The 25,916-nt window shown below is 35.7% G+C and overlaps 1 protein-coding gene across 1 annotated transcript; it reads right to left on the reverse strand.

Moving 5' to 3' along the window:
- Positions 1-379: 379 nt before the first annotated feature.
- Positions 380-24,849, reverse strand: stag1b (STAG1 cohesin complex component b). Its single transcript, XM_082183839.1, has 34 exons — positions 24,675-24,849; positions 16,140-16,278; positions 15,935-16,052; positions 15,699-15,836; positions 15,511-15,607; positions 14,798-14,874; positions 14,502-14,706; positions 14,264-14,415; positions 14,085-14,158; positions 13,809-13,932; positions 13,582-13,680; positions 13,403-13,482; positions 12,909-13,016; positions 12,703-12,817; positions 11,312-11,429; positions 11,103-11,206; positions 10,921-11,013; positions 9,946-10,035; positions 9,641-9,844; positions 9,464-9,534; positions 9,293-9,380; positions 6,638-6,718; positions 6,458-6,550; positions 6,129-6,303; positions 5,517-5,656; positions 5,335-5,436; positions 5,097-5,245; positions 4,797-4,925; positions 3,184-3,392; positions 2,845-3,019; positions 2,513-2,626; positions 2,170-2,284; positions 1,926-2,006; positions 380-1,733 (listed from the first exon to the last, which is right to left on the reverse strand). The coding sequence occupies exons 2-34, from the start codon at positions 16,166-16,168 to the stop codon at positions 1,710-1,712; spliced, it is 3,771 nt and encodes a 1,256-aa protein (XP_082039965.1). The 5' UTR covers positions 16,169-16,278; positions 24,675-24,849; the 3' UTR covers positions 380-1,709.
- Between the last annotated feature and the right edge of the window lie 1,067 nt (positions 24,850-25,916).

The raw sequence follows: 25,916 nt of genomic DNA on the forward strand, positions 1-25,916 counted from the left end.
CCAAACGTTACCAAATGAAATGTCGACCCAGGACGAGCTATAGGACTGTGGAGATTTTGACCATCGTTCTGAATCTGATCCAGACGTAGTCTTGGACAGAAGCGCGATTTTCTCAGCTTTTTGCTCAAAATTTGTCTTTTTTACGAAGCTCAACCACTTTCAAGTTTTAATAAAAAATTTAATAAAATTAAAAAAATGCATGAAGCCAGAAAAAAAAAAAACATTTTAAACTTTTTGTTTTGTTTTGTTAAAAAAGCAGAGGGGCTGTTTTTTTCTTTTTATATATTGCATGTTCAGATATTCATACAACAAAATATTCTGGGGGCCATGAAACCTTTGTGAAAATGATTAAAAAAAGAATTTGGTACTGGCTGGCAACTTCTTTTTTTAAACGCTGGCAGGGAAAGAGTTAAATAAAATGTAGTGCTGTGTTGCACTGGTAATATCTCCATCTTGAAACTGCCTCAGTTTAATTATGTTGGCTGGAACCCAGTTACCCAATGTTTGTTGACACAATCCTTACTTTTCCCTTCCTGTGTCTCAAAACTTCTCTTCATATTTTGAGGAGCTTGAAGAGAATGTTATTTTTATGTAGTAAAATTCAAAACAAATCTTGTATGTACAAACAATGAATGTGTATTAGAAAAGAATTCGGTAGGTTTCACAAAATTCTTTTGAAAGTACTTGACTACTTTTAAATACTTTTATTTAAACATGTTTGTTTTTTTAAAAAAAGCAAAGTTTTAACAGTGAAAAGGTTAAAATAAATGACAATACCACTGTTTGATCGGAGTCTGTATCTAAAAGCACCGGTCTAAACAAGGGTTCTGACATCACTCATCAATACCACACAGGTCTTATCAAAACCTGCTCTGTGGATATTCAGATGGACCTAAAAGCCCAATAAACGATCAATAAATGTTCACAGCAATACAGTATTGTGTGAAAGCTACAATGTTTCCACAAACGCACAGTAAAAAAGGTAAATCACTGAGCAGACTCTAAACAGAGGAGGTAAACATGGAAGAAACAAGTTCTTCAACAAAAGGTTTGTATAAAACACATTACCAGTGTCTGAAGTAATGAATACTTCGGTGTACTTCCTCCTCAAATATCCTCATATATTTGAACCTTTGTAATTTTAAAAGAAACGTGGGCTTTTCTATTATTAATCTGGTAAATCAAGTAATCTAACACCAAATTCAAGCAATAATACATTTTTAAGGCCTAATACTTCTGGACAGACTTGAAAAGAAAATGATCACGACCTTAACATGTTCCTGTCTAAATTTCACCCTGAACAAAACCAGAACATGAACGGGCGATAGTCTTAAAATAGCTAGAAAGCAGTGGAGTAACAAAACATCTGTCCGAACAACGTCTGATTAAACCACATTTGCTCTAAGAAATCAATGGATGATATGAAAAATAGGAACTGATACAGCTGAGATGTTGCTGAAATCGTAACACCATTGTAAGGCCAGCAGATAACAGCTTTTACAGGCTCGCTTGGTCCTTATGAACTGAGGAAATGCTGACTGACAGGAAAGGCTCACAATGGGATTATGGCCAACCACAAAACTAAGAGAGGAAGCTCACATGCTTGCGTACAGTTGTGTGAAACTGCTATTAAAAAAACAATATAAACGCTTTAGATGTGATTCTTGTTGGTTGCTGGTTGTGATCACCCATAGAGGCTGAAATCTTTCTCAAAACATCTGCATTCCGAACCCCTGTTAGAGAAAGAAGTCAACAAAATAAATCAATTAGTACTTTCTTCTCAATAGCACTAAGCTGAATAAAAAAAAAAAGTTAAAACCCGTTTAAAATGCCACTCTGACATGCCTAATTTAGTTATCATACAAAACAAGTTACATTGTTACACCTACATCTAATTTACATATCAATATCTGAGGTACACTTACAGAATCATCTTCCATTATGGCCGTAGAGTCAAAAAAGTCCGGTCTGAGTTCAGCTCTTTCTCTGCGGTTTCTCGACGCCGGCTAAAATGTAGGACGAACAAGAGAGCAAAAATGACCCCAAAGATCTAATCTAACAGATAACCAGATGTTGTAATATGAAGCGTAGTTTTGGCCGTCACCAGAAACATTACAAATACACTTAAGAACTCAGAGTGGAGCTCAGCACACATCTGTAAATTCTTACCAGATCTATCACCATGGTATCCTCGAATTCCTCGTTCATGTCCTCTAGCTGACCGCGTGAGGACATCATCACGTCCTCGAAGATGGGCTCAGCATCATCTTCCATGAGGCCTCGCCTGAATAAAATGACTCAAGTTCAAGGAACTGAGAAATACAATCTCTCAACTTTATTTTTGTGATCAGGCATTTTTTATTTCTTAAACTAATTTTACAGTTAGGCATTTAAACTTTAATCCACTTTAATCCAATGATTATTATTATAAATGTGTACACATACATACACACACATATCTTTCCTCAGAAAGGTCACAAAAGCTTTCTGAAATGTCAGTGCGAGTACGTACACCTGCTGTCTCACTCCACCAGTGCGTGATTTCATGTAGTTCATGCCTCCTCTCTCTTTTCTGTTCACCTCCTCCATCTTCTGCTGATCCAACCATGACATCTGCATCTGAGGGCTGGAAGTGAGGGAACAAAATGATGTAAGAGCAATGTGAGAATTGCTTCAGCGGGAGCTCAAATAACATAACAGTGCGTTCTGCAAAATGTTTCTCCATAATGTAACTACATAAAACACGGAGATGATCTTTAGGCATCTTTCAACGTAAAAAAAAGAAGAAAAAATTAAAAAAAGCTCTGAACAACTGCCTGTTTTAATTAGGCTGTAATTCCATACTTGTGCATGTAGTCTGGTTCTGAGCCTGGTTCCGATGAGTCTTGGTCTGGGATGTGATCTGCTGCCTGTCTGGGGTTTTCTCTCAGGACAGTTGATGTGAGCTGTGGGGTATGGAGGCCCCCTGGTGTCTGGAGAGTGTCATTACGAATCACCCACGACCCCTCAACACTCTCCTCTGTCAAATGAAACAAAAAAGACATTAATGACCAATCAGATTCATCTTAGACGATGCAAAGGGAATAATAGAATATTTTATATACGATTTGTTTTAATTTAAATTTGAGAGCTTCGGTGCTTTTTTTAATTGTCTTGTATGAAATGTTAAAGGTTTTATCCTACCGTCCGGGCGCTTTTTGTGCTGTGCCGGTCGGCCCCTTTTGCTGCGGACCGTGCTGGCTTTGCTGGTTGAACTGGTGCCGGTGGTGACGGACAATCGGTCATCATCTCCTCCTGTCAGCAGGGAGTTCCTGTACGCGATGAGAGGCAGCCAGACGTCCTCTCTTCTCTCCATCATATACTCCGTCATAAACTTCTCCAGGTAGGAATGACTGTGGCATGAACACATTTATCAGAATTAAACACATTGTAACAGATATAATACTAAAAGTCTGGACACGCATGCATAGCTGCCAACTTTTGAGTTTTGCTTGGAGTGAGATTTATGCCGGGAATGTATGCTTACATTTTTTTATTGCATCACAATAAGTGTATTGTGATTGTCAAAATATTTTAGTTACTAAACTGAATTTGATTAGGTTTAGTGACAACATGTTACAATGTTTACATGGTACAATTTCTGGTAAGCTACACTTTTTTATTATTTCAATTCAATTATTGTGATTTGATTTAATATTGACTCATTTGGATAAATATTAGGTAGGCTACACAAGATAAGCATTAATTTTTCTCAAGAAAAAAACAACTCACCTAATGCTGTAAACATACAGAGAGCCCTATCCGCTGGCAGTATTTAAGGATAAAAATAGCTCAAATAAATATAATGTGTTTTTAAAAAAAATTATAATAACAACTTTATTTAATGATATAAAATATCATTATTATAAAGTAAAAATATAATAAATATGTAATATTAGTACACATTTAGCAAAATACTCTCTATTGCTCTTTTTTTTCTAGCCAACTAACGTGCTAGCCTATATTATGGTCATTAAATGGCTTTCCTGAGGTAAATGTTATGTGACATAATTGTTCTCCAGCTGTTTTATTGACCCCTTTGTTTGATTGATTGGTTGATATTATGTATGACGAATATACATTTCGGCAAGTTGTACTGTATCTTTCAACAGTGTTCATTCGTGTTTATTTACTATTAGCTAGAGATGATCAGGTCACGTGCCGCTAGGGATCTGTCGCGTCACATTTACAAACGCCAAAACGGTATTATTGTTTGAATTTCGTAATAAAAGTGACAGAATCTGAGAGCTGAGATTTTTTTATATCATAAGTAACCTGCTCTGTCTAGTCTGTCGGTCTCCGTGTCCTCTTTGCTTCGCGATTTTTCTGTGCGTGAGAAAATGGATGTGTGGCGTGAGAGCGTGTGAAAAGTGTCAATTGCGTGTGTCTCACGGTGAATGCGTGAGAGTTGGCAGCTCAGCGCATGACACAGTTTTGGTGATTTTATCATGATTCTAAATGATTGAAAATAGCAATGAAAAGATATTTAGAAGAATGTTGGTAACTAAAGAGTTTGGATTCTCATTGGCTACCATTGTATGGACAAAAACACAATGGAAGTCAATGGGCATCAGAACCATTTGGTTATCAACATTTTTCAAAATATCTTCTTATTGCTATTTTCCATAATTTAGAATAAATGACATAAGGGTGAGTAAATGATGACAATAGTCATTTTTTGTTGGACTATCCCTTTACCTACATTCAAAGTGTTTTCGAAGTGTTACATTGATATTCAAAGTGTTTTCTGTACTTACACAGTCTTTTTGTCTTGTCGTAGGAGTTTGGAGGAGAACTCACAGAGAACCTCCAGGAAGGCCAGGTTCGGTGGTGGGTACTCTGGTCCTTTTGGATTCGGGACCTTGAAGGCGAATTCAATCCCATCCCTAAGGTTGTTACAAGACATTAGTTCTTGCAAATATTCGCATTAAACCTCTAGAGCCAAATGCAACTGAAGGTCATTAAAGAAACACATAGTCTTGCTGGTTCTGTTCCTGCTCATTGCTTCTCATTCTTTATATACAAATGGTGTAAAGCTGATCTGAAGACTTTCTTACTTGTGCAGTGTGGCCACGGCCTCTCTGGTTTTGATCTGGTCCAGCCCAAACGTGAGTGCAAAGCGACGGGCTAGTTCCTTAATGCCGCTGACATGGGAGGACGTTCGGTCCAGGTTGGGTCCTTGGTCCAGGATCAGCTCATTGAAGAGCTGCAAACAGGAAAAGTGTCCAAATTGAAAATGTAAGGAAAGAAAGAGATTCAACATTCATAACCAACTGTGACAATGATCTCCCATACCTGCTGCAAGCTGAGGATCAGGGTCTTTGCGCACTGGATCTTGTCCATCTGTCTGGCCTTACTCAAGGTTTCTTTGATGATGTCTCCATAGTCATTGTAATACTGAAAAATGAACAGCAGTCATTTGAATCGCTTCTCAACCATACAGATCTTTGTGGTTTAAATGGGTCAGTTTTTCGTACCTTCATGTATTGTTTGAAGATGTCAGCAGCAGCAGGCATGTCCACTATGTCGAAGATGATAAGTTTGCAGAAGGCGGCCAACAGATTCCTCCTCTTATGAAGAGCCTCGATCTTATTGGCTTCATCCTCTTCATCACCCTCTGAAAGAAACGGCCCAGCATGAAGTTGAAATTATTAGTTCAGGTCGGTTTAAGAAGTCTTGATGAATTGCACTTTAGTGTATGGCATGTACAATACTATTCAAAAGATTTTGAATATATTTTAAAATGTAATTTATTCCTGTGATGACAAAGCTAAATTTATTTGAAACAGCATTTATTTGAAATCGAAATCTTTTGTATCATTATAAATGATCAATCAATTTAATGGATCTTTGCTGAATAAAAGTTTTTTTTTTTGTCCCCCCAATAAAAACGTACTGACCCCAAACATTTGAACAGTAGTGTATATAATGCTTTGTTTTTTCAGTATCATGATTTTGATCTGAAATCACCTTTCAGAAGTGTCACCATACTGTGCTCTATAAATAAATTCTTCAATTTCTCATTATTTCACTGTTTTAGTCTTAGGATAGATCTGATAATGTCCAAGTGTATTGGGACAGACACACACCCATGCTCTGATTTTCATCATCCTGGTCGATAAACACGTGATCCAGGACAAAATTGAGCAGTTCATTTTGCAGAGAGCTGTCTGGATTAAAGACCAATGGCTGCAGAGCGTCTCGACCGCCGTTGACCAATTGGTGACTGAAGATCATCAGCAGGTCACATAGCAACATGAAGGCCTATGGAGAGAAACCAGACAACATGACTCATAGTGCATGTTGAAACATTTATAAATGTACTGACTAAGACAGTTCATTTAAGGAATGTAATTAAAGAACCCCAGCAAAAATTCAATAGAATTGTATTTTGTTAAAGTCACTAAAAATGACTCACCTGCTCTTTGACTGGAGTGTTCACATTAGACAGGCACTGTTGGCAAACCGCTAGAAAAGACTTCACCACTCTCCTTAATGCCACAAGATCATCCTGCAACAGGAAACACAATTTGAACTTTTATGTCACATAATTCCCAGAGAACATAAGTAAATCAGACATTTTGGGGTTCTATTGCACCTTTGATGGAAATCCTTCAGTAATTTTCACCAGCTGCCACAGGACGGAGTAATGAGAGCACTTCAGAGCCTGGACAGCGATCTGACCGAGACAAGACAAGGGAATATAGATTCATCATTTAATGCACTGGGTTACAAAGGGCTATTTCATAATAAATATTTTACAAGATCAGACATTATGATGTAATGGCATGTTTCTTTGTTATCCATATTTGTGAAATTTTTTAAGTTAATACAGTTTGTCAAGCAAACACTTATTCAACTTCCGGACCCTACACTTTTGAACATTAGTCTCTCTAATTTAGTCACTGTTTTATATGTATATGGCAAGCCGTTTTAACATTTAATCATTTAAACCGACTAGTCTCTATTTTCATGCTACTAGTACTTATTTTTTAGATACTAGTATCTATTCCATTAAGTACTAGTACTTATTCATTAGCTACTAGTGCTTATTCTTTAGGTACTAGTGCCTATTCTTTAGATACTAGTGCTTATTCTTTAGGTACTAGTACTTATTCAATAGATACTAGTACTTATTCATTAGCTACTAGTGCTTATTCTTTAGGTACTAGTGCCTATTCTTTAGATACTAGTGCTTATTCTTTAGGTACTAGTACTTACTCAATAGATACTAGTACTTATTCATTAGATACTAGTACTTATTCATTAGATACTAGTACCTATTAAATAGATACTAGTACCTATTAAATAGATACTAGTACCTATTAAATAGATACTAGTACTTATTCATTAGATACTAGTACTTATTCATTAGATACTAGTTCTTATTTATTAGATACTAGTTCTTATTCATTAGTTACTAGTACTTATTATTAAATACTAGTACCTATTAAATAGATACTAGTACTTATTCATTAGATACTAGTACTTATTCCAATAGTGACTAGTAACTATTCTTTTGTTACTAGTAACAAATACAAATTTTTTGCCATTGACTTCTATGGGGATCTGTCATTCAGATATCAACTATTCAGTTCTGACTAGTATGTATTCCAATTGTGACTAGTACATATATATTAGATACTAGTAGTTATTTATTAGGTACTAGTACTTATTTTTTAGATACTAGTACCTATTACTAGATACTAGTATATGTATTCAATAAATACTAGTACTAAGTCATTAGATACTAGTACCTCTTAAATAGATACTAGTACCTATTAAATAGATACTAGTACTTATTCATTTGATACTAGTACTTATTCAATAGATACTAGTACTTATTCATTAGATACTAGTACTTATTCATTAGATACTAGTACCTATTAATTAGATACTAGTACCTATTAATTAGATACTAGTACTTATTCAATAGATACTAGAAACTATTTATTAGATACTAGTATTTATTCCAAATGTTACTAGTAAAAATTTTTTATTTTACTAGTACGATTTTTAATTGAACTATCCAGTGGCCGTTCTGACTAATCATAACATAAGACGAGTAAAAAAACAGTTGTGACTAGTAAAATAAAAAATCTTACTAGTAACATTCGGAATAAACACTAGTATCTAATAAATAGGTACTAGTATCTATTGAATAAGTACTAGTAGCTAATTTATAAGTACCGGTACTAGTATCTAATTAATAGGTACTAGTATCTAATGAATAAGTACTAGTGTTTATTGAATACATACTAGTATCTAGTAATAGTTACTAGTGTCTAAAAAATAAGTACTAGTACCTAATAAATAACTACTAGTATCTAATATATATGTACTAGTCACAACTGGAATACATACTAGTCAGAACTGAATAGTTGATATCTGAATGACAGATCCCCATAGAAGTCAATGGCAAAAAATTGTTTTTGTTACTAGTAACAAAAGAATAGTTACTAGTCACTATTGGAATAGTTACTAGTCACTATTGGAATAAGTACTAGTATCTAATGAATAAGTACTAGTATCTATTTAATAGGTACTAGTATCTAATGAATAAGTACTAGTATCTAATAATAAGTACTAGTAACTAATGAATAAGTACTAGTATCTAATAAATAAGAACTAGTATCTAATGAATAAGTACTAGTATCTAATGAATAAGAACTAGTATCTAATGAATAAGTACTAGTATCTAATGAATAAGTACTAGTATCTATTTAATAGGTACTAGTATCTAATGAATAAGTACTAGTATCTAATAATAAGTACTAGTAACTAATGAATAAGTACTAGTATCTAATGAATAAGTACTAGTATCTAATGAATAAGAACTAGTATCTAATGAATAAGTACTAGTATCTAATGAATAAGTACTAGTATCTAATGAATAAGTACTAGTATCTATTTAATAGGTACTAGTATCTAATGAATAAGTACTAGTATCTATTGAATAAGTACTAGTACCTAAAGAATAAGCACTATTATCTAAAGAATAGGCACTAGTACCTAAAGAATAAGCACTAGTAGCTAATGAATAAGTACTAGTACTTAATGGAATAGAAACTAGTATCTAAAAAATAAGTACTAGTAGCATGAAAATAGAGACTAGTCGGTTTAAATGATTAAATGTTAAAACGGCTTGCCATAATATGTACATTTATTCAATGATATCACGTAAAAAATCTGAATTGTGAACTTCTGATCCATTGATTCCCATCAATTTTCACGGTTTAACGTGTTTGTTTACCTGCTCTGGCATGGAGCCCTGTTCGATCCCCATCTTCAACAATCGATAGCAGTTTTTGAAAAGGTCCCACTTTGTAAGGTCATGTGCACTGGAAAGCATACAAAACAAACCTGAATGCTGTGTACAAACTTTCCAAAACAAAGAAAAAATAAGCACGAATCGGTCTCTTACTTATGGAAAGCCGTGAGCTTCTTTAGCGTTGAAAGAACATTATAAATGTCATCGTCATCAGCTTCATCGGCCTAAAAAAAAAAGAAAGCAAAAACAGAGTTCAGTTTCAAATGCTTAGAAGCCATTCACTAATGTTCATACATGAGGAAAAGCACTGAAACGAAGCTGCTCTTTCACCTCCTGCAGCAGGTCTTCCACCGAGTGAGCGAATCTGTCCGTGAGCTCGTCGATGAGTTGGCTGCGAGCGATGTCTACGCGGTTCATGATGGTGTATTCTTCACTGCACAAGATGCTGTAAGTCTTGCTACACGCCTCCAGAACATCCATCTCTGTGTGCTTCTCCACCACCACCCGGATCTGCTTCAGCAGGGCATCCAGATGCTGAACACAGATAGGAAGAGACCGGGGCAAATGAGAAAACAACAAAACACTAGTGTAAACCGGAACACAATGCATCTGTCTAGATTAGAACTCCAACAGACCTTTTCCATTCGTCCTGAACTGTAGACCTCAAGGTCAAAGAACTGAGGGATCTGAAGGAGGTTCGCCACCTTTTCAGAATCAGTCTGGTACTGAAGAACAAATGTGAAGCAACATTCAAAGTAATTAGATTCAGCATCTTTATGCCATCAGCAAGCTAGCTTTGATATACAAGTATTTTTTTATTTTTTTTATTTTTACAATTATTAACAATGTTAAAAACTGTTTTGTTGCAGATTAAATTTTTGTGGAAATCATAATATTTTTTTCAGGATATTTTAATGAATAGAAAGCTCAAAAGAAGAGCTTTTATTTGAAATGGAAATCTTTTAAAACATGATATGTAACACTATGTGTCTTTACTGTCCCTTTTGATCAATTTAATCTATCCTTAGTGAATAAAAGTATTAATTTCTTTTAAAAATAAGGTAGTGCATTACGGTTTCCACAAAAGTATTGAGCAGAAAAAACTATTTTCAACATTGATAATTATAAGAAATGTTTCTTGAGCACCAAATCAGCATATTAGAATGATTTCTGAAGTATCATGTGACACTGAAGACTAGAGTAATGATGCTGAAAATTCAGAAAATCCATCACAGGTATAAAGGAATAAATTACACTTTATAATAAAAATATATTAAAACAGAAAACAGCTATTTTTATTTATTAATGTACTGTATTTTTGATCAAATAAATGTAGCATTGATGAGCACAAGAAGCATTAGAGTCTTATAGTTTTATCGCAATGGAAAAAAAAGTGAGTGGAGTGCTTTGCAACACAACAAAAATAAAAAGAGGGAAGCCACCAACTGAATGTGTGCAATCACATCCAACCAAAAGGCAGAAGAGTAGACAGCTTTGTTAATTATAATTAGTGCAATTTGTTTGTGATTTGCATGTAGAGTTGTTGTTTTGAAACTATGTTGTGAGGCCATTCTCAGGCCTCTTGGACTCTGACATCACTGGAGCTTTACCTTTGAAAGTAGCATGGGAAGAGCAACAATCAAGTGTTCAGTGAGTCGATTCTTATCGTCAATCTGCGTCTTCTTCTCCTTGGCAGTGAGCACCTGAAGTGAGCACAGAAGACCAACAGAAAGTCTTTAAACTCAGAATCTATAATGTGTCAACTGTAAAGACTGATTCCAAGATAACTTACCCTCTTTCCTGTTCCTCTGCCCACAGGCGGATGAGCTTCGGCTGCCTGCCTGATGGTGCAGACCATGAGCTCGATCAGTGCGCTCTCATGCCGGTCTCCCAACACTACAACAAAACCCACAATCAGTAAGAAATGATGGGCAACACAGAGATACAGGCTTGTTTCATCCAAAAAACTAAAAAAACTAAAATGAATGCGAGTTGCTGTACCCTCTTCCCCCGGTACAGGGTCCTCGAGTAGGAGCTCTACCATGCAGTCCCAGTCTTTCAGCAGATCCTGCGAGCTGTCCCACAGACTGTCCACCAGGTATGCCGCATGCTCGTGAAGCTGCCACGAAAGAAGACAGGAGGACGGTTAGATAAATCAATAACCAGTTTCGGGCAAACGTCAGAAACTAAGAAATGGCTTCCTTTTAATTGAATTGGCCACATCTGACAGAAAGCTGAATTTGAATTAAAAAGGAATGACAGGATTTTTAGAACTGCTATCAAAGAAATTCACAGTCATACAAAGATTTTGTGGCAAAACAATTCATTATTATGTCTAATTATGGAAAATTGTGAATAATGCAGGATATATAAGCAAGATTCTGAACTGATTACAAATATGTTCTTGATTTAAGGGATAATTTTTCACAAATGAAAAATTCTGTCATCATTTACTCACCCTCAAGTTGTTCTAAACCTGTAAGAATTTCTTTCTTCTGCTGAACACAAAAGAAGATATTATGAAGAATATGGGTAACCAAACTGGAAATGTTTGGATATGGGAAAAAATAATAATAATACTATGGGGCCCATCAAGTGACATTCTTCAAAATATCTTCTTATGTGTTCAGCAGAAGAAAGAAATTCATACAGGTCTGGAACAACATGACGGTGAGAAGATGATGACAATTTTAATTTTTGGATGAACTATCACTGTCAAATCAATTAACATGGCTATCAAATTTTTTTGGGGCAAAGAGTAAAAAAAAAAAAAAGTCCATTACATTGTTATCATACCTTAAAAAATGAACATAAACATAAATATAAGTTGAAAAATGTATCAAATAAATAATAAATATTGACAAACAAATTGGTTGTGAATTAGAATTGTGAAATCAAATGTTCTTTCACTGTGGTCCATAAAAGGCTACTTTCTAAAATGTATTACATTTATTAAAATAGGCATATCAAACATGAATTTATAATATAATGTTTAGATATACCCAATATGTTGATTTCAGTTTCTACTTTCTTAAATTTCTAATTAAATTTAAATTTTGCATCCTGTTGAGTGGCACACAACCCTTTTTAACTAAAGGCCAATTCACACTGCACCGACCACACAATGACCAACTCAGACAACCACCAGATTACAGTACGCCGCTTCTCAGACGTTCCACGACCCGACAATCACTGATTTAACATGTTAAATAGGCAAAAACAAGGCCAAAAGGGGTAACACACTGCTCCGACAAAACCCGACGAAGTGTCTCTTGCCATCTGTGGGTTCAGTGTGAATTGGCCTTAAGGAAATTAATTTCTAAGTGAAGGGATGAGCAAATAAATTAATATATAGAAGTGAATACAGGCTGAGCTCTGCATAGAAAACTCACTTCGCTCTCAAGGAAGAAAAGCACCAGCATTCTTATAAGGTTCCCATTGGGGCTGTTTCGACCTCGTCTCTTTGCCAAAGCCTCCTCAGCCTGAGGGTCATGCCTGCTGAACAACCTGCAGCCAGACAACAAACAAATGATTAAAACATTTGGGAAGTTTGGCATGCTGTGATCATGTTTGAAACAGACATGTTCATTCATCTCACTTTCTGTGGAGGAACTCTCCAGCTGCCACAGCAACAGGCCGATGAGCCGAATACACTAGATGGTAGACGTTCTCACAGTCTTCGTTAGACAGAGCATCCTCACTACCGCTACAGGACAAAACAAGATGAATGAGAGAGATTTAAAGGATGTAGATTAAGACATGAGAGATGGAAGAAAGAGAGAAGAGAGATCTTATAAGAAACACAGAAAAGATTATGTTAAGAACTTTTCTTACTACTTCTACAATATAAAGTATTATATTTTCCTTATGCAAATACCTTCATTTGGCAAAATTTTCAGTACCCAATACCACAATGTAGCGTTCTATTGTTTAAAATGTTTATTAATGCTGTCATATTATTAAAATAAATAAATAAAAAATGTTAATTGTTAAGTCTTATATTGTCTCTAAATAAATTCTAATATAATATATTTAACAAAGCCCTAGAGTCAAAGAAACTTGAAAAATAGAGATTATGTAGAAAATACTTACTGTAGAATCAAAGTGACAAGTCGTATTGCCTCTACTGCCACATCATACTCTTTATCCAGCGTCATAGATACAATACGGTCCTGAGAGAAAGGAAATGACATCATAATGTTTCCAAACTGATGTCCACAGCAATCAGGCACATTTTGAATATTTTAATATAGTATTCACACATGTGTTACCTTAAATCGATTGGTGAAGAGCTCTAGCTTGGGGAAAAGCTCTCTGTTGGTGTAGAGGGTCTGAAGGGCCTTTAGACATTTGAGTCGAACTTCACCTTGCTGTAAAGGATTACATTTTACACAATTATTTAAATCTAGAATAACACCAATATATTTTGATGCATGTGGTAATTATGAGAGATGGGAATAAGTAAAACACACACACACAGGAAATGATTAACACTTACTCTGTCATGTAGCGTCCAGCCCACATACTTTAAGTAACTGTCATTGAGAAAAGCATCACTGTATAACTTCATCCAAACTCCAATCTCCTCTATGCAAATAGCTCTAATCTCTGCAATGGCATCCCTGAAAGAAAGCAAGATAACACAACATGAAACAAACATGTTGTCAAATGAATTTCCAGTCACAATAGTATTTGATTCACTTTGATTCCGATATCATTCAGACTATGATTTGACTAACAAACCATCACAAATGGGTTTCTACCAGCTACTAACCTGTAACGGTGAACAAAAATACCCTTGAAGATTGAGTTCATCATGTTCTCAATCTCATCTTGATTTTCTTGGAGCTACAAGATGAACAAGAAAACACATTGAAAAACAAGAAAACACATTGAAAAACAAATTCATGAGATAGTAGAACAAAATTTTGAAGAAAAGGAAAACAATCGCACCTCTTTTCTCTTCTCCAGCAGCAGTTCCAGCTTCTCGTTGGCTCTTTTCCCAGCAACCTTATTCCGTTCAGCCTCATACTGTCTCTGTGTGTTATCCTGATTGATGCTCAGGTTCAGAGCAACATTTACCAGTGCCGTCATCAGTTTCATTGCTGCAGTGGAAACAAGAAACGTGACAAAACTTAACTCAACTGCGCGGTATGCGGAATAACTCTAAGGTCAAAGTTGATGGACTGACCTGCCAGCGTGCTGGTGTGTCTGAAGGCTCGGACCTGTGAGTCTGAGAGTCCAGTGAGCAGAGAAATGACCGTGTCCATCATGTATTCATCATAGATGATGCTGTACTGGCACTGACGGATCAGAACCATGATGAACTCGCAAAAGTTATATCGGAATTTCTTCCACTGCGGTCCTGCCATTGTGAGAGGGTAGTCGCCGCTGTCCTGGATTTGACAATCAGAGAAATGTATTAACAAAAAAAATTTGAAATAAAAAAATAAAAAAACAGAAAAAGAGTCAAAAGTAACATCAAACCTCATCAAACTCCTCTGTCATCTTCCTGATAATTTCAGCATTCTGCATGTTCCTGAACATCTCGATCCTTACAGTGCCTGTGATTCACATGAATACATCACATCGGTACAGTTTGATATTTGTGAAATATCAAACAAAGGATATATACACAATCGTTCAGAAGTTTGGGGTCATTTATGATTTTTATTCAGCAAGGATGCATTAATTTAATCAAAAGTGACTGAAAAAAAGGTAACACTTTATTTTAAGGTGACGTAGTTACACGTTACTACATGTACTTACTGTAGTAATAACAGTAAATTATGCACAATTACAAGTAACTAAACCAAAACCAAATCCTAATATAACTCTAAAGTACATATATAGTTAATTAATATTACTCAGTACTTATTTGAGTAAGTACAACGTAACTATGTCACCTTAAAATAAAGTGTAAACGGAAAAAAAATCCTGAAAAGTATCAAGGTTTCCACAAAAAATATTAAGCATGCACAACAGTTGACAGTCAACATCGATAATAATAATAAATGTTTCACGAGCACCAAATCAGCATATTAGAATGACTTCTGAAGGATCATGTGACACTGATGACTGGAGTAATGATGCTGAAAATTCAGACTTGCCATAACAGGAATAAATTAAATTTGTAAAATATGAGGGGGGGTGGTGGTATTCATTTGGAACTGTATTGAGATATGAAATACAAAAATTACCTTTACAGCCAGAACACTGAATGAAGAAGTTGATTAGATCTAGGAGTGCAAGGTCTCTGTCTTGCTTGTAAGATTCAATCCAGTCATCAATGACAGACTGAAATTGCAAAAAGAAACAGTCATTTAGTATAATTACACCTCAAATATACAGAAACCGACAGAAAGACACTCGACAAGTTGTGTTTTACCTGCATGGCACTTTTGCCTTGTTTGACCACCTCAAACAGAGTGCTGGGGTCTGTCCCCTCTCCATTCTGATGGGCCACACCGTTCGGCCTCCTCCCTCCTTTATCAACAGGAGATCTCCGTGCCTTCTTATTGGCCACCTGGAAAAAACAGACAGATCAGAAAGAGTGGTTGACAGAATGCATTTAGGGTTCAAATGAATGCGATCAGTTGGTCTGCTCTGCAGTGGTGGTCTTACTCCTTGTTTTCCAGGCCTCCCTCTCTTTTTCTTGCCTTTTCCCTCTACGGGGTCATCCAGCTCACTTACGCTCATGCTCAGACTCACGGTGTCGCCTTGCCCATCATTTGACGAGTCCCTGCACAGAGTATTGTAGATGTTTATTAACACTTGTATGCAAATGTATTAGTTCCCAATTCCCATCCATTTAAAGTGTTTGACTTACTGTAACACAGGAAATTCTGAGTTGATCATGTTGCGTCTTCTGACAAAACTAGGGGAATCTAGAGAGGAATCACCCAGTGATGCCGTGAATGTGTTTGCAATTCTTTAGTTCAGGCCTAGAGGGCTTCAAAACACATAACCTGAGAATTAAGAGCAAACAGAATCATATCAGGATGATAAGAAGCATAATTTTGTGCAGCATAAAACTGATTGAGCTGTAAAGTGTGCACAATATGACATAAGCACTAAGCAGCTTGGCTTACTGGCTATTTTATTTAGTCATTTAATAGATTATGCCTCAGTAAATAATTAGACAAACACTAATAAAAGTAAACATAAAAATACATATAAATATTTTTTATTATTTTAAAATATGTTTTAAAAAAATCTCCATATAAAATATAAAAATGAAGCTAAAATGCCATTTGAAACCATTTAAATTAAATTAATAACACAATACAGCCACTAGGGACAGCACCACCCATGATTTTTCAATAAAATTAAACTCCAGGATCAGGATCACAAATATATGCAACAACTCAAAACGCCATCATAATAACCACTTATTACAGCAAAATGACATTTGTCTTAATCTCTTACACCTGAGGCAAAAATATAACATTACATTACATTAGACAAAATAAACACTGCCATTAGGGGGCATCCCAAGCATGACTTTTCCCTGTTGCTGTGGAAACGGCAGAAACTGAGGCAGACGGGAAGGCTGAACAAATTTATATCAAGTGGAAATTGGACGTACACAGATCTAAATTAGATCAGACTTTATCTGCGTTATTAGATAATATGAAAAGCAAATATTTCCATCCCTGACTGATTTAGACAGTGCACTTGGATGCATCTTCACAAATGATTTGATCTTAACCAACACAAGATGGCTCCCCACCCCCAGAGGAGACTTTCCACACCGTAGTAATAGATGTTTCTGTGAATACTGAGGATTCAAACTGCTTGAATCACTGTATGCAACCGTGAAACAGACATATGGATGACGTTCAACAGGAATGCACGCTGGAATTCCCTTCATCACAAGATACAGGCTTTTCAAGACAGAACAGCCGTCGGATGGTGTTCTAAGTGGACATAAGGAGAAAATAAAACCCCTTACTTTGCATCTGTAACGCTCCCCTCCCCCATACAGATTTGGATATCTCAGCAAATATGGTCCAGGCCTAAACTCTGGGCGTCTGCGCCAGAAAAATAGTTTAACAGCTGACCGTTACCTAATCACACCAGAGTCGGGGAGCAGACACATAAGACAAACAAATGCTGATTAAAATAACATTATTCAGGCACAAATATGTCTAGTAGAGCAGAAGTGCATACAAGCGGTTTCTCTCTGATCAGTAAGTGTTAACTATAATATGTACCTAAGGTACAGCACAAGGAAGAAAATGTAATTTACACCTCAGCAGTGGAGGCTGTTGACAGTGAAGGGAGCTGAATCCTTTTGGGAATTCTAGAATATGAATGTCAATGTCAGAATATACAATGGAGGATCATTCAGCAGTACACCTTCAATGGCTCATGGTAGTACAAGATCATTTATGTGAAATTACTCACTACTTCCACTATGAGCAGCCAATCTGCAACTAATCTTGTGGTATTTAAAGGGGCAGTCACAGTGTGGAATTTTTGTAGCATGAGATTAGAAGAACTAAAAAGAATTGCAGAAAAATGACTGATTTCCACAAAGGTTTTTCTAAACATGCCAATGCCAAATAATTATCAAACAGGAAGCCCCACCCTAAACTCACACAACCAAACGGCCTTTTAAGGTAAGTCAGTCACTTGCAGCCATCTTGGAAACACCCCCAGGTAGCAAGTACAGTTCCTGTCTACTGAATAAATAAAGACAGAAACATTCAAAACCGTTTAAATCCCATTGAGTTTTATTATCATTATAGTCTCCAACCCATATAATGTCTCACTCTGACGTTAATTTTCACAACCAGTGGCAGTCACAATGGCACTGATGCGGATCATGCAAAAGTTTCAGTTACAGATATAAATTCTCTATCCAGTCAGAAATGTTTTAATTTATTCCACCAGCGAAAGTGTCCAACAGCAGGGGTTTAAATAGGTGTTCAGCTTATCATGTGACTTTAAAATGACTACACCCATGAAGCGACACACTGCATGTTAAAAATAAATCATTATTAGGCTACTTCATCTCCTGTGAATGTGAATCATTGCAAGTGTTTGTCAAACATACTATTAACTTCTGATGGAAAGAATTACTTTTACGATAGGAGAAATGATTTGAACATTTACCTGAATGAAACATGCATTGCATTACTGTTCAAAACAAAAGGAAGAGATCACCGAGGGGTCAAGACAAGAGTAAATGGTTCTCACAGTGAGGTCAAATTGGAAAAAGAAGTGTAGATGTGGCAAATAATGACATAGCACAGAACAACCCCTGAAAGCAACTCAATGGCTCAGTGAATGTGCTAATGGGCCTGCAGCTTCTCATCGAGCTGGTAGAGTAAGCACAGATTCATTAGAGTCTGGGGACACACTATTAAATGCTTCACACTGTATCATGACAGTGAAATGAGGCTATTCTTGGCACTGGCCGTGTGAAATGCTTTTAAATCAGACCAATTATATTCTTTTCTCTGCATCCGATGATGGGAACCGGCTATTTTCATGTTTGTTCACAACAGATTTCTTTCAAATCGCTCTGGGCTCTTAGTTGAAACAGTAATGGGGTTAAATGTGGAAAATACACTCTGAATCTCAGTATGCTTCAGTTTAGTTTACATCAGACCAAACTGCCCATTCTGAATGCTGTTTGCATCTGCACAAACCTCTGATATCTGCGTCTGATGTCTAGCAATGATGGTTATGTTAGATGAAGAGTGCCTTTTTATGCTTGTTACATAATGACTTTCAAGTTCATCTCTTACTGCTAAAACGTACATATCTTAACCTCTCTAAGATTACAACAATCACATTACCAGAAAAGACCATTTCCATTTGAAGTCACTCCACAGAAAACCACAAGCATAACTATCTTACAGTACACAATTACCAATAACAAGGTGCAATAAGCAGATTTACTTTCCATGACTAATTAATTCACACAAAAATAAAAGATATTGCTGATTGGGTGCAAGTCAAATTCTCCTCAGAACAGGGTTGGACGCAAAGGTCTGTTACAGTAACAAATTACAAAAATGTAACAAAATAGTTACACTTTACATTAGTTTTAAAATTAAAACATGTTAATTAGAGGGTTATAATTAGTTTCTGTAGCTCAACTACATAATAGCGCAAACAACATAAAGGTTGGTTTGATTCTCAGTGCTAAAATGTACAGTAGCTTTGCATTAAAGTGTGTGCAAAATTCATGATTGCAAACATTTCCTAACCACAATCTCAGAAACTTGTTCACAAAACAGGGCACATTTCTAATAGAAAACCTTATGTGCACATTTCCCTCTTTCAGCAGCAATTATTTATTCTGCTGTCAAAAAAAAAAAAAAAAAAAAAATAGCTCAGCCTTTAAAGATCACATCTTTGTGTAGCCTATATATCTATACACAAAGATATCTTAGCTTATACGTGCACTGGTTTAGAAGTGAAGATTGTTTATCTAGAGTAAATGAGATTGGATTTATATATCCTATCATCTGTTCATCTCATAAACATTTGTGCTGGACAGACAGCAGTCTCTAATGATCTGTGAAACACTCAAAATAGCTTGACAATTGCCCCGAGAGTCTGTGAGAAAAGCAGCATTCGCTCTCGCTTTGTCTCGGCACACGCTCGTTCCATCTCAGGTTTGAAAGAAAACTCAATGTTTTATAGATCAAAATCTGTCTTAAGACATCAGCGTAATAAGGTCTTTTCAAGCGAGTGGGCCGCAACGACTGGCATTACACACACTTACTTTCTAAATGATGTAACTACATGTGGCTTGTCAATGTGGAATTCTGCCTTTAGCTAGATACATGTAACATCATTTGTTTCACCTCTAACACTCATGCTTCTAAAACTGCTCATTTTTACACCGTTTTAACACTGAAATATCTTAAAATAACCAGGTCTACGTAGAATCAGTGCCCACAGAATTTGAACAGCTGTTACTCAAGTTTTAAACATTTCCTGCACCTTGAATGTTTATTTATTACATATTTTGGATACCAATATGAGCACAGTACTTTTAGTTTCTAGTATATTTACAACCATTCTACAATTTCTTAAACCCCAAACCAGCAAAGAAAATGTGGAAAAAGTACTAATAGCCAATTAGAAAGTGTAAGAAAATAATTAAACTATACAAATTACAGTGCTACATATTGCTACTAAATACAAAAAATGAGAGATAGACTAGGTGTATATAAATGCAGAGTAATAATTATGTTATAGGTAAATAAACTGAACAAGATGTAGTTGCGGATGAAATCCGGCATTTTAGACTGATCTTTCTGTGATAGCTTTGGCTTGACAAAGCTCAGATTCAGAGAAAACGGATTATGAATATGATATCCAACCAATCATGAAAATTGTAAGCCATTTTTCTCAGTTTCAGGGTTAAAAGGTTTAGCTCCAAAAAGATTTTTTTTCATTTTTCACCCTCATGTTGTTCCAAACCAGCATGACTTTCTCAATCCTTTCTTTTGTGTTCTACAGAAGAAAGAAAGACATAGAGGTTTGGACATAAGAGTGAATTAATGGACATAAGAGTGAATTAATGATTACAGAATGTTTCTGGCGAACTATCCTTTTTTAATGAGTTTCAATTCTAAAGTGCATTGCAAACTCCTTATTATACTAAAACAAATATAGTCAAACCAATGTTTTCTTTACGAGATAAATTATTCCATACAGGTTTATAGTGCAAGCAACTTTACTATTTAAACAGATGGATATTTAATATGCATATAAAGGAGTATTAAAGAAAAGACCCTTTCAACCTCATACATGAGAAATCCTTCAGATAAGGATAAATGTACAAACATTAAAAGCCCATTCACATGGTGAATCTTCATCCACTTCTGATTTAAACTATTCATTCATCCCACAGGTGATGCGATTGTTCTCATCTCTTAAAGCAACATTCATTGATCTTCATAACACAGCCAATAAAATTCCAAGATAAGAGCATATGACCGACAGTGAGGGTGTTTCCATGGCAACAACGGCCTCCTGGAATACATGTCACGCATCTAAATTGCTCAAAACACCAGCACTCAGGAGAGGGCATGATACTACAAAAGAAAGGTGAAGTCACACTAGTATAACATTGACTATCATTTAATCCAAGATGGTTCACTTCTGAAAACAAAGCTGATGACAATCATTAAAATATTCACTGGTATGATAACCATATAGAAACAATAAGTGCTATCTTAGCATAACACACACCTATATACAGACAAACACTAAATAATGCAAATAGATGAATGACCAAAGCAGAAAGGTGATAGCTATGCTTGTATATTCTACTAAGGAGAGCTTTTCTCTCTGCATGTGGTTCTCCAGAGGGACAAAGCCAAGGACACCAATTGCGGTGGTCCTTAATATGGGATATCTGCCACATAGTTCAGACTATAAAGGTGAGAGATAATGAAATCAGCACATTTGAGCTGAAGCCTGCCAAGAAATGGGTTTGAAAGAAACTCAATCTTTAAAGAAATCTCATATTGAAGTTAGCTATATGATGTACTTGAAGCTGGGATTTAGATTTTGTTCTGAAGTCTACAATAAGTCCTCCAGGGATAAATCTTAAGTCTATTGGGAAATCAAGCACTTTACACTTAACACAAAGTCTTCCTTGTCTATGCCAAGATGTATAGATAGAATTACAAACCACAGCCTTAATTTGATGTATTTAAAAAGCCATCAGGTTCCTGGCAACAGTGCAAACAGAAACACTGCTAAGACTAATGTACATCTAAATCCAAGAATATCTTTACAAATAAGAAGCTAACTCTCTGAGGTTGATTGGACTTTTAGATACTAAAACATTCTGCATTTAGCACAACAATTAGAAGGTACACACCTGTAGCGCAACGGCTTTACACTAGTGTGAGGTATGTAGACGAATTACATATCGAACACTAAAGTGTGCAAAGCCTTTTATTCCAATGTGGGTATTTTCATACTTCAATCGCATGAAACCCTCACCACAACAGTCTCAGATCAAAAGGCTTGTAGCTTTCTGGCGAACTCTGAAACTTTATCTTGCAGAAATTCTAATGTACTATTCCTCACACCTGCCAAATATTAATACAAGTAAATAGAAACATAAGCACAAAGCAAATAAGGCTAATGATGACTAATGATAGATTTCTTACACTTTGACCAATATATTACCAACAAAAAAAATAAAGCTCTTGGAAAAAATCTGCATGAGGACTCATTCAAAATCATATTAATTCACAAATGCATCATTCAGACAGATTGGGGAACCAGGAACAAATTCATTCGGTCACAAACCAGCAAATATTGCCCACGGGTAATTGATAGCAGATTAAACCTTTCAGATTTTATTAAATCTCATGATTTGTTAAGATGGAAAACATAAATTAAAAAGTCCCTGATTTTTCCTTGACAATGGGAACAAATATAGAAGCATTTTATATTTTGTGTGTGGAATATACTGCATGTTAACCAACTTCACAAGACATCTTGTGCAATAGGCTATGCTGTGCGCATAATGTACTTCTAAATACAATAATATCCATATAAATGCAATTCATATTTACTGTGTATATATATTATGCAATATGTATTGCATTTATATGGATATTGTTGGATTTAGAAGTACATTCATTATATGTGCACAGCACACACGTTAACCAAAATCCCTCTACCGCACTCAAATGATGCAAACAATGTTATCTTTTTCTCTTAATAGTATTTGATGCGACCACATTTCCTCAAAAAGCAAGAAAGTGTTGCACTAACTATCAAGGTTCAGTGCTGAATCAAGACTCAGAAACTGCACAAACAACATTTGGATAATGCTTATTCAGTGCTTACTCAGTGGCACGGAGAGAATATACAGACACCTGCCAACATCTCACCTTAAAAAGCAGAACAATCAAAAACAACCTGTGTTCACACAAGTAGTTCATGGGAATATAAATAGAAAACCGATTGATGGGTAAACACATGATGTCAATCAGTGTTCATTCAGTCTAAATAGAGGAAATGACCATCTGTGCTGTTTTGAAAAGTTACATTTATATTTTACAAGCATGGAACGGAGCTAGATGAATGACTCATTAAGTTTCCAAAGTGGTCAGAACATGTTATGGTTATGGTTAAGGTTATGTTGTTCAAGAATTAAACATAACCATTGCTTCTCTTTCTCTCTCCATTTTTTTTGTCAGGATAAATATAAATAAAATATTGTGCCTTGGAACAATTTTATTGCTCAGATAAATAATCAAATACCAGCTATAGTCCTCAAACTAGCCAGTAACACTTTACAATAAGGTTTCATTAGTTAACTAATAATGAACCGAACTTCTACGGAATTTATTAATCTTTGTTAATGTTCGTTTCAACATTTACTAATAGCCTATATTATTAAAAATCAATGCACTGAAGTAACATGAACAAACAATGAACAGCTGTATTTTTATTAACTAACGTTATCAAAAGATGAACAAAAACAGTAACAAATGTATTGTTCGTGGTTAGTTCACGTTAGGTAATACATTAACTGTTAACAAATGAAACCTTATTGTGAAGTGTGACCAACTAGCCTGACTATGGAAGTAGTTTCTAAACGCCTCTGCTTATGAAAAAAGCCTTCATGAACTAACTACAAGCTAAATCTGGACATCAATATTTTAAGACAAAAAGTGAATAAGAAAGAACAATAACTGAACTGTGAATGATTTAGCATACGCAAGTAGGACTACACACAACTCTTCCTCTCAGATGTTTTACATTACTCAACGAACTAGTTATGTACGTCTCGGTCAAAAGTTGTGTTGTTTATCTTTACTGGCCCAAATTACTTAACCAACACAAATCTCCATCTCTTAAAGTCCGCATATAAAGCATATTTTTCGTGACATCTCCGGGAAGTGTATGAAACTGGACAAACTTAGAAGCAAGTACACAAATCAGACATTGCATTCAAACTAGCAGCGACCTGCACGAGCGCATCAGAGAACAACAGCAGTAGAGAGTCTCGCGCGCCTGACTGACGTTCATGGCGGCAGGAAGACATAATGTCACACTCGTTCCTGCAATAATAACACACCAAATCACACGCGCTTCAGCTTATTAAGATAATATAGCCATGAGTGAAAGGGAAGACAGTGTCACCAAGGACAGGCGGCATGCACACACACGCACACACTGTCCTTCGAGAATTCATCCCATCCCCCTACACGCACACACATATACACACACACACGCGCGCACGCACGCACACACACTCCCTCTTGCATGTCCTCCATCTTTAATGCAAGCTCGATTTACGCAGTGAGCGCGCACCCCACGGAAAGATTCAGATTCAGTTGTTGCAAAACTAGTACAAACTCACCTCAACCGCTAAAAGGGGTCCTCCGGGACACGCGTCAGTAATAATTGGCGCGATTAATTGACCAAATAGTTTATGTTTTTATATTGTAAATTAGACCTGAAGCAGAACCGCGCCTTTCCTGAGAGAAGCAATCCTAAACTGCCATCTGGCGGCTTTTACCGCAACGAAATGGCGCGATGGGAGTCTGATCTGAGGTCGCCTCCTGGTGGACAGAGGATATTTTTACACAAAGCAAAAATAATAAAAGACGTGTTTGGAAGAGATAAAGAGATAAAGTTTCACTGTGCTGAGATCGTAGATGGGCCATTTCACGCCTGGCCTTTTGTATCCCTCATGACTATATGTGTTACCATAGGCATTTGTCTAATCACATCAATAAAAATACAGTAACTCTACATTTGTTTTTTCCCCTATCATTTTCTCCTATTTGGCATGTACCCTTTTCTTGAGTTATTTTCTGTTATACATTTAAAAAATAAATACATATCGAAATAAAAGCTAGCATGTTGTATTTCATCTCTCTATATTTTACATCATATTTGTTGGAATTAAGAATATTTTTATTTTATTAAAATGCATTGCATAGTAACACTTTAAGAAATTATTTTTCTTGTAGAATGTTTAAGATCATAAACAAACATAAACGACTTTATATGGTTACATACAAAAAAGTTTAATAAAATAAAATAAAAAAGGTAACCATTTCCATATTAAGACCAGTGTCAGTAAAAGGCAATAATTTCCCCTTGAGTATTTTTTTTAGACCTTATTAAGGGCACAGAAAAACATGATTTTCTTCTATTTATGTCAAATACTTTGATTGAATTTATTTATTTAAATAAACAACCCCACATTAGCTAAGCATTAAACAACATTTGACCCTCAAACTGCACATACAGGTTCTGTATATGATGGTTGTTATGGTGTCTGTATATATGCTAAACCCATACTAAACATAGATAAGCATAGAATAGAAAATTATGAAATATAAAAACGATATATATATTGCCTATACACTTTATAAATGCATTTTTTGGGGTTAATCTTGGTTAATTTCTGACTCTGGTTCACATCTCATATCTCACATTACAATCTGTCAAACATATCTGGGATGGTGCTTAGGTTGTAAAAACAGATGTCATTTTTAATAAATACTTAATACATATACTTAATAAATACATAAGATAATAATAAGGTTTGAGAACAACACCAGCTTTAAGAGATCAGAAATCCTTTTTGGTC

Source organism: Leuciscus leuciscus (genome assembly GCF_965113295.1).
Source record: "Leuciscus leuciscus genome assembly, chromosome: 11".
Taxonomy (NCBI): Eukaryota; Metazoa; Chordata; class Actinopteri; order Cypriniformes; family Leuciscidae; genus Leuciscus; species Leuciscus leuciscus.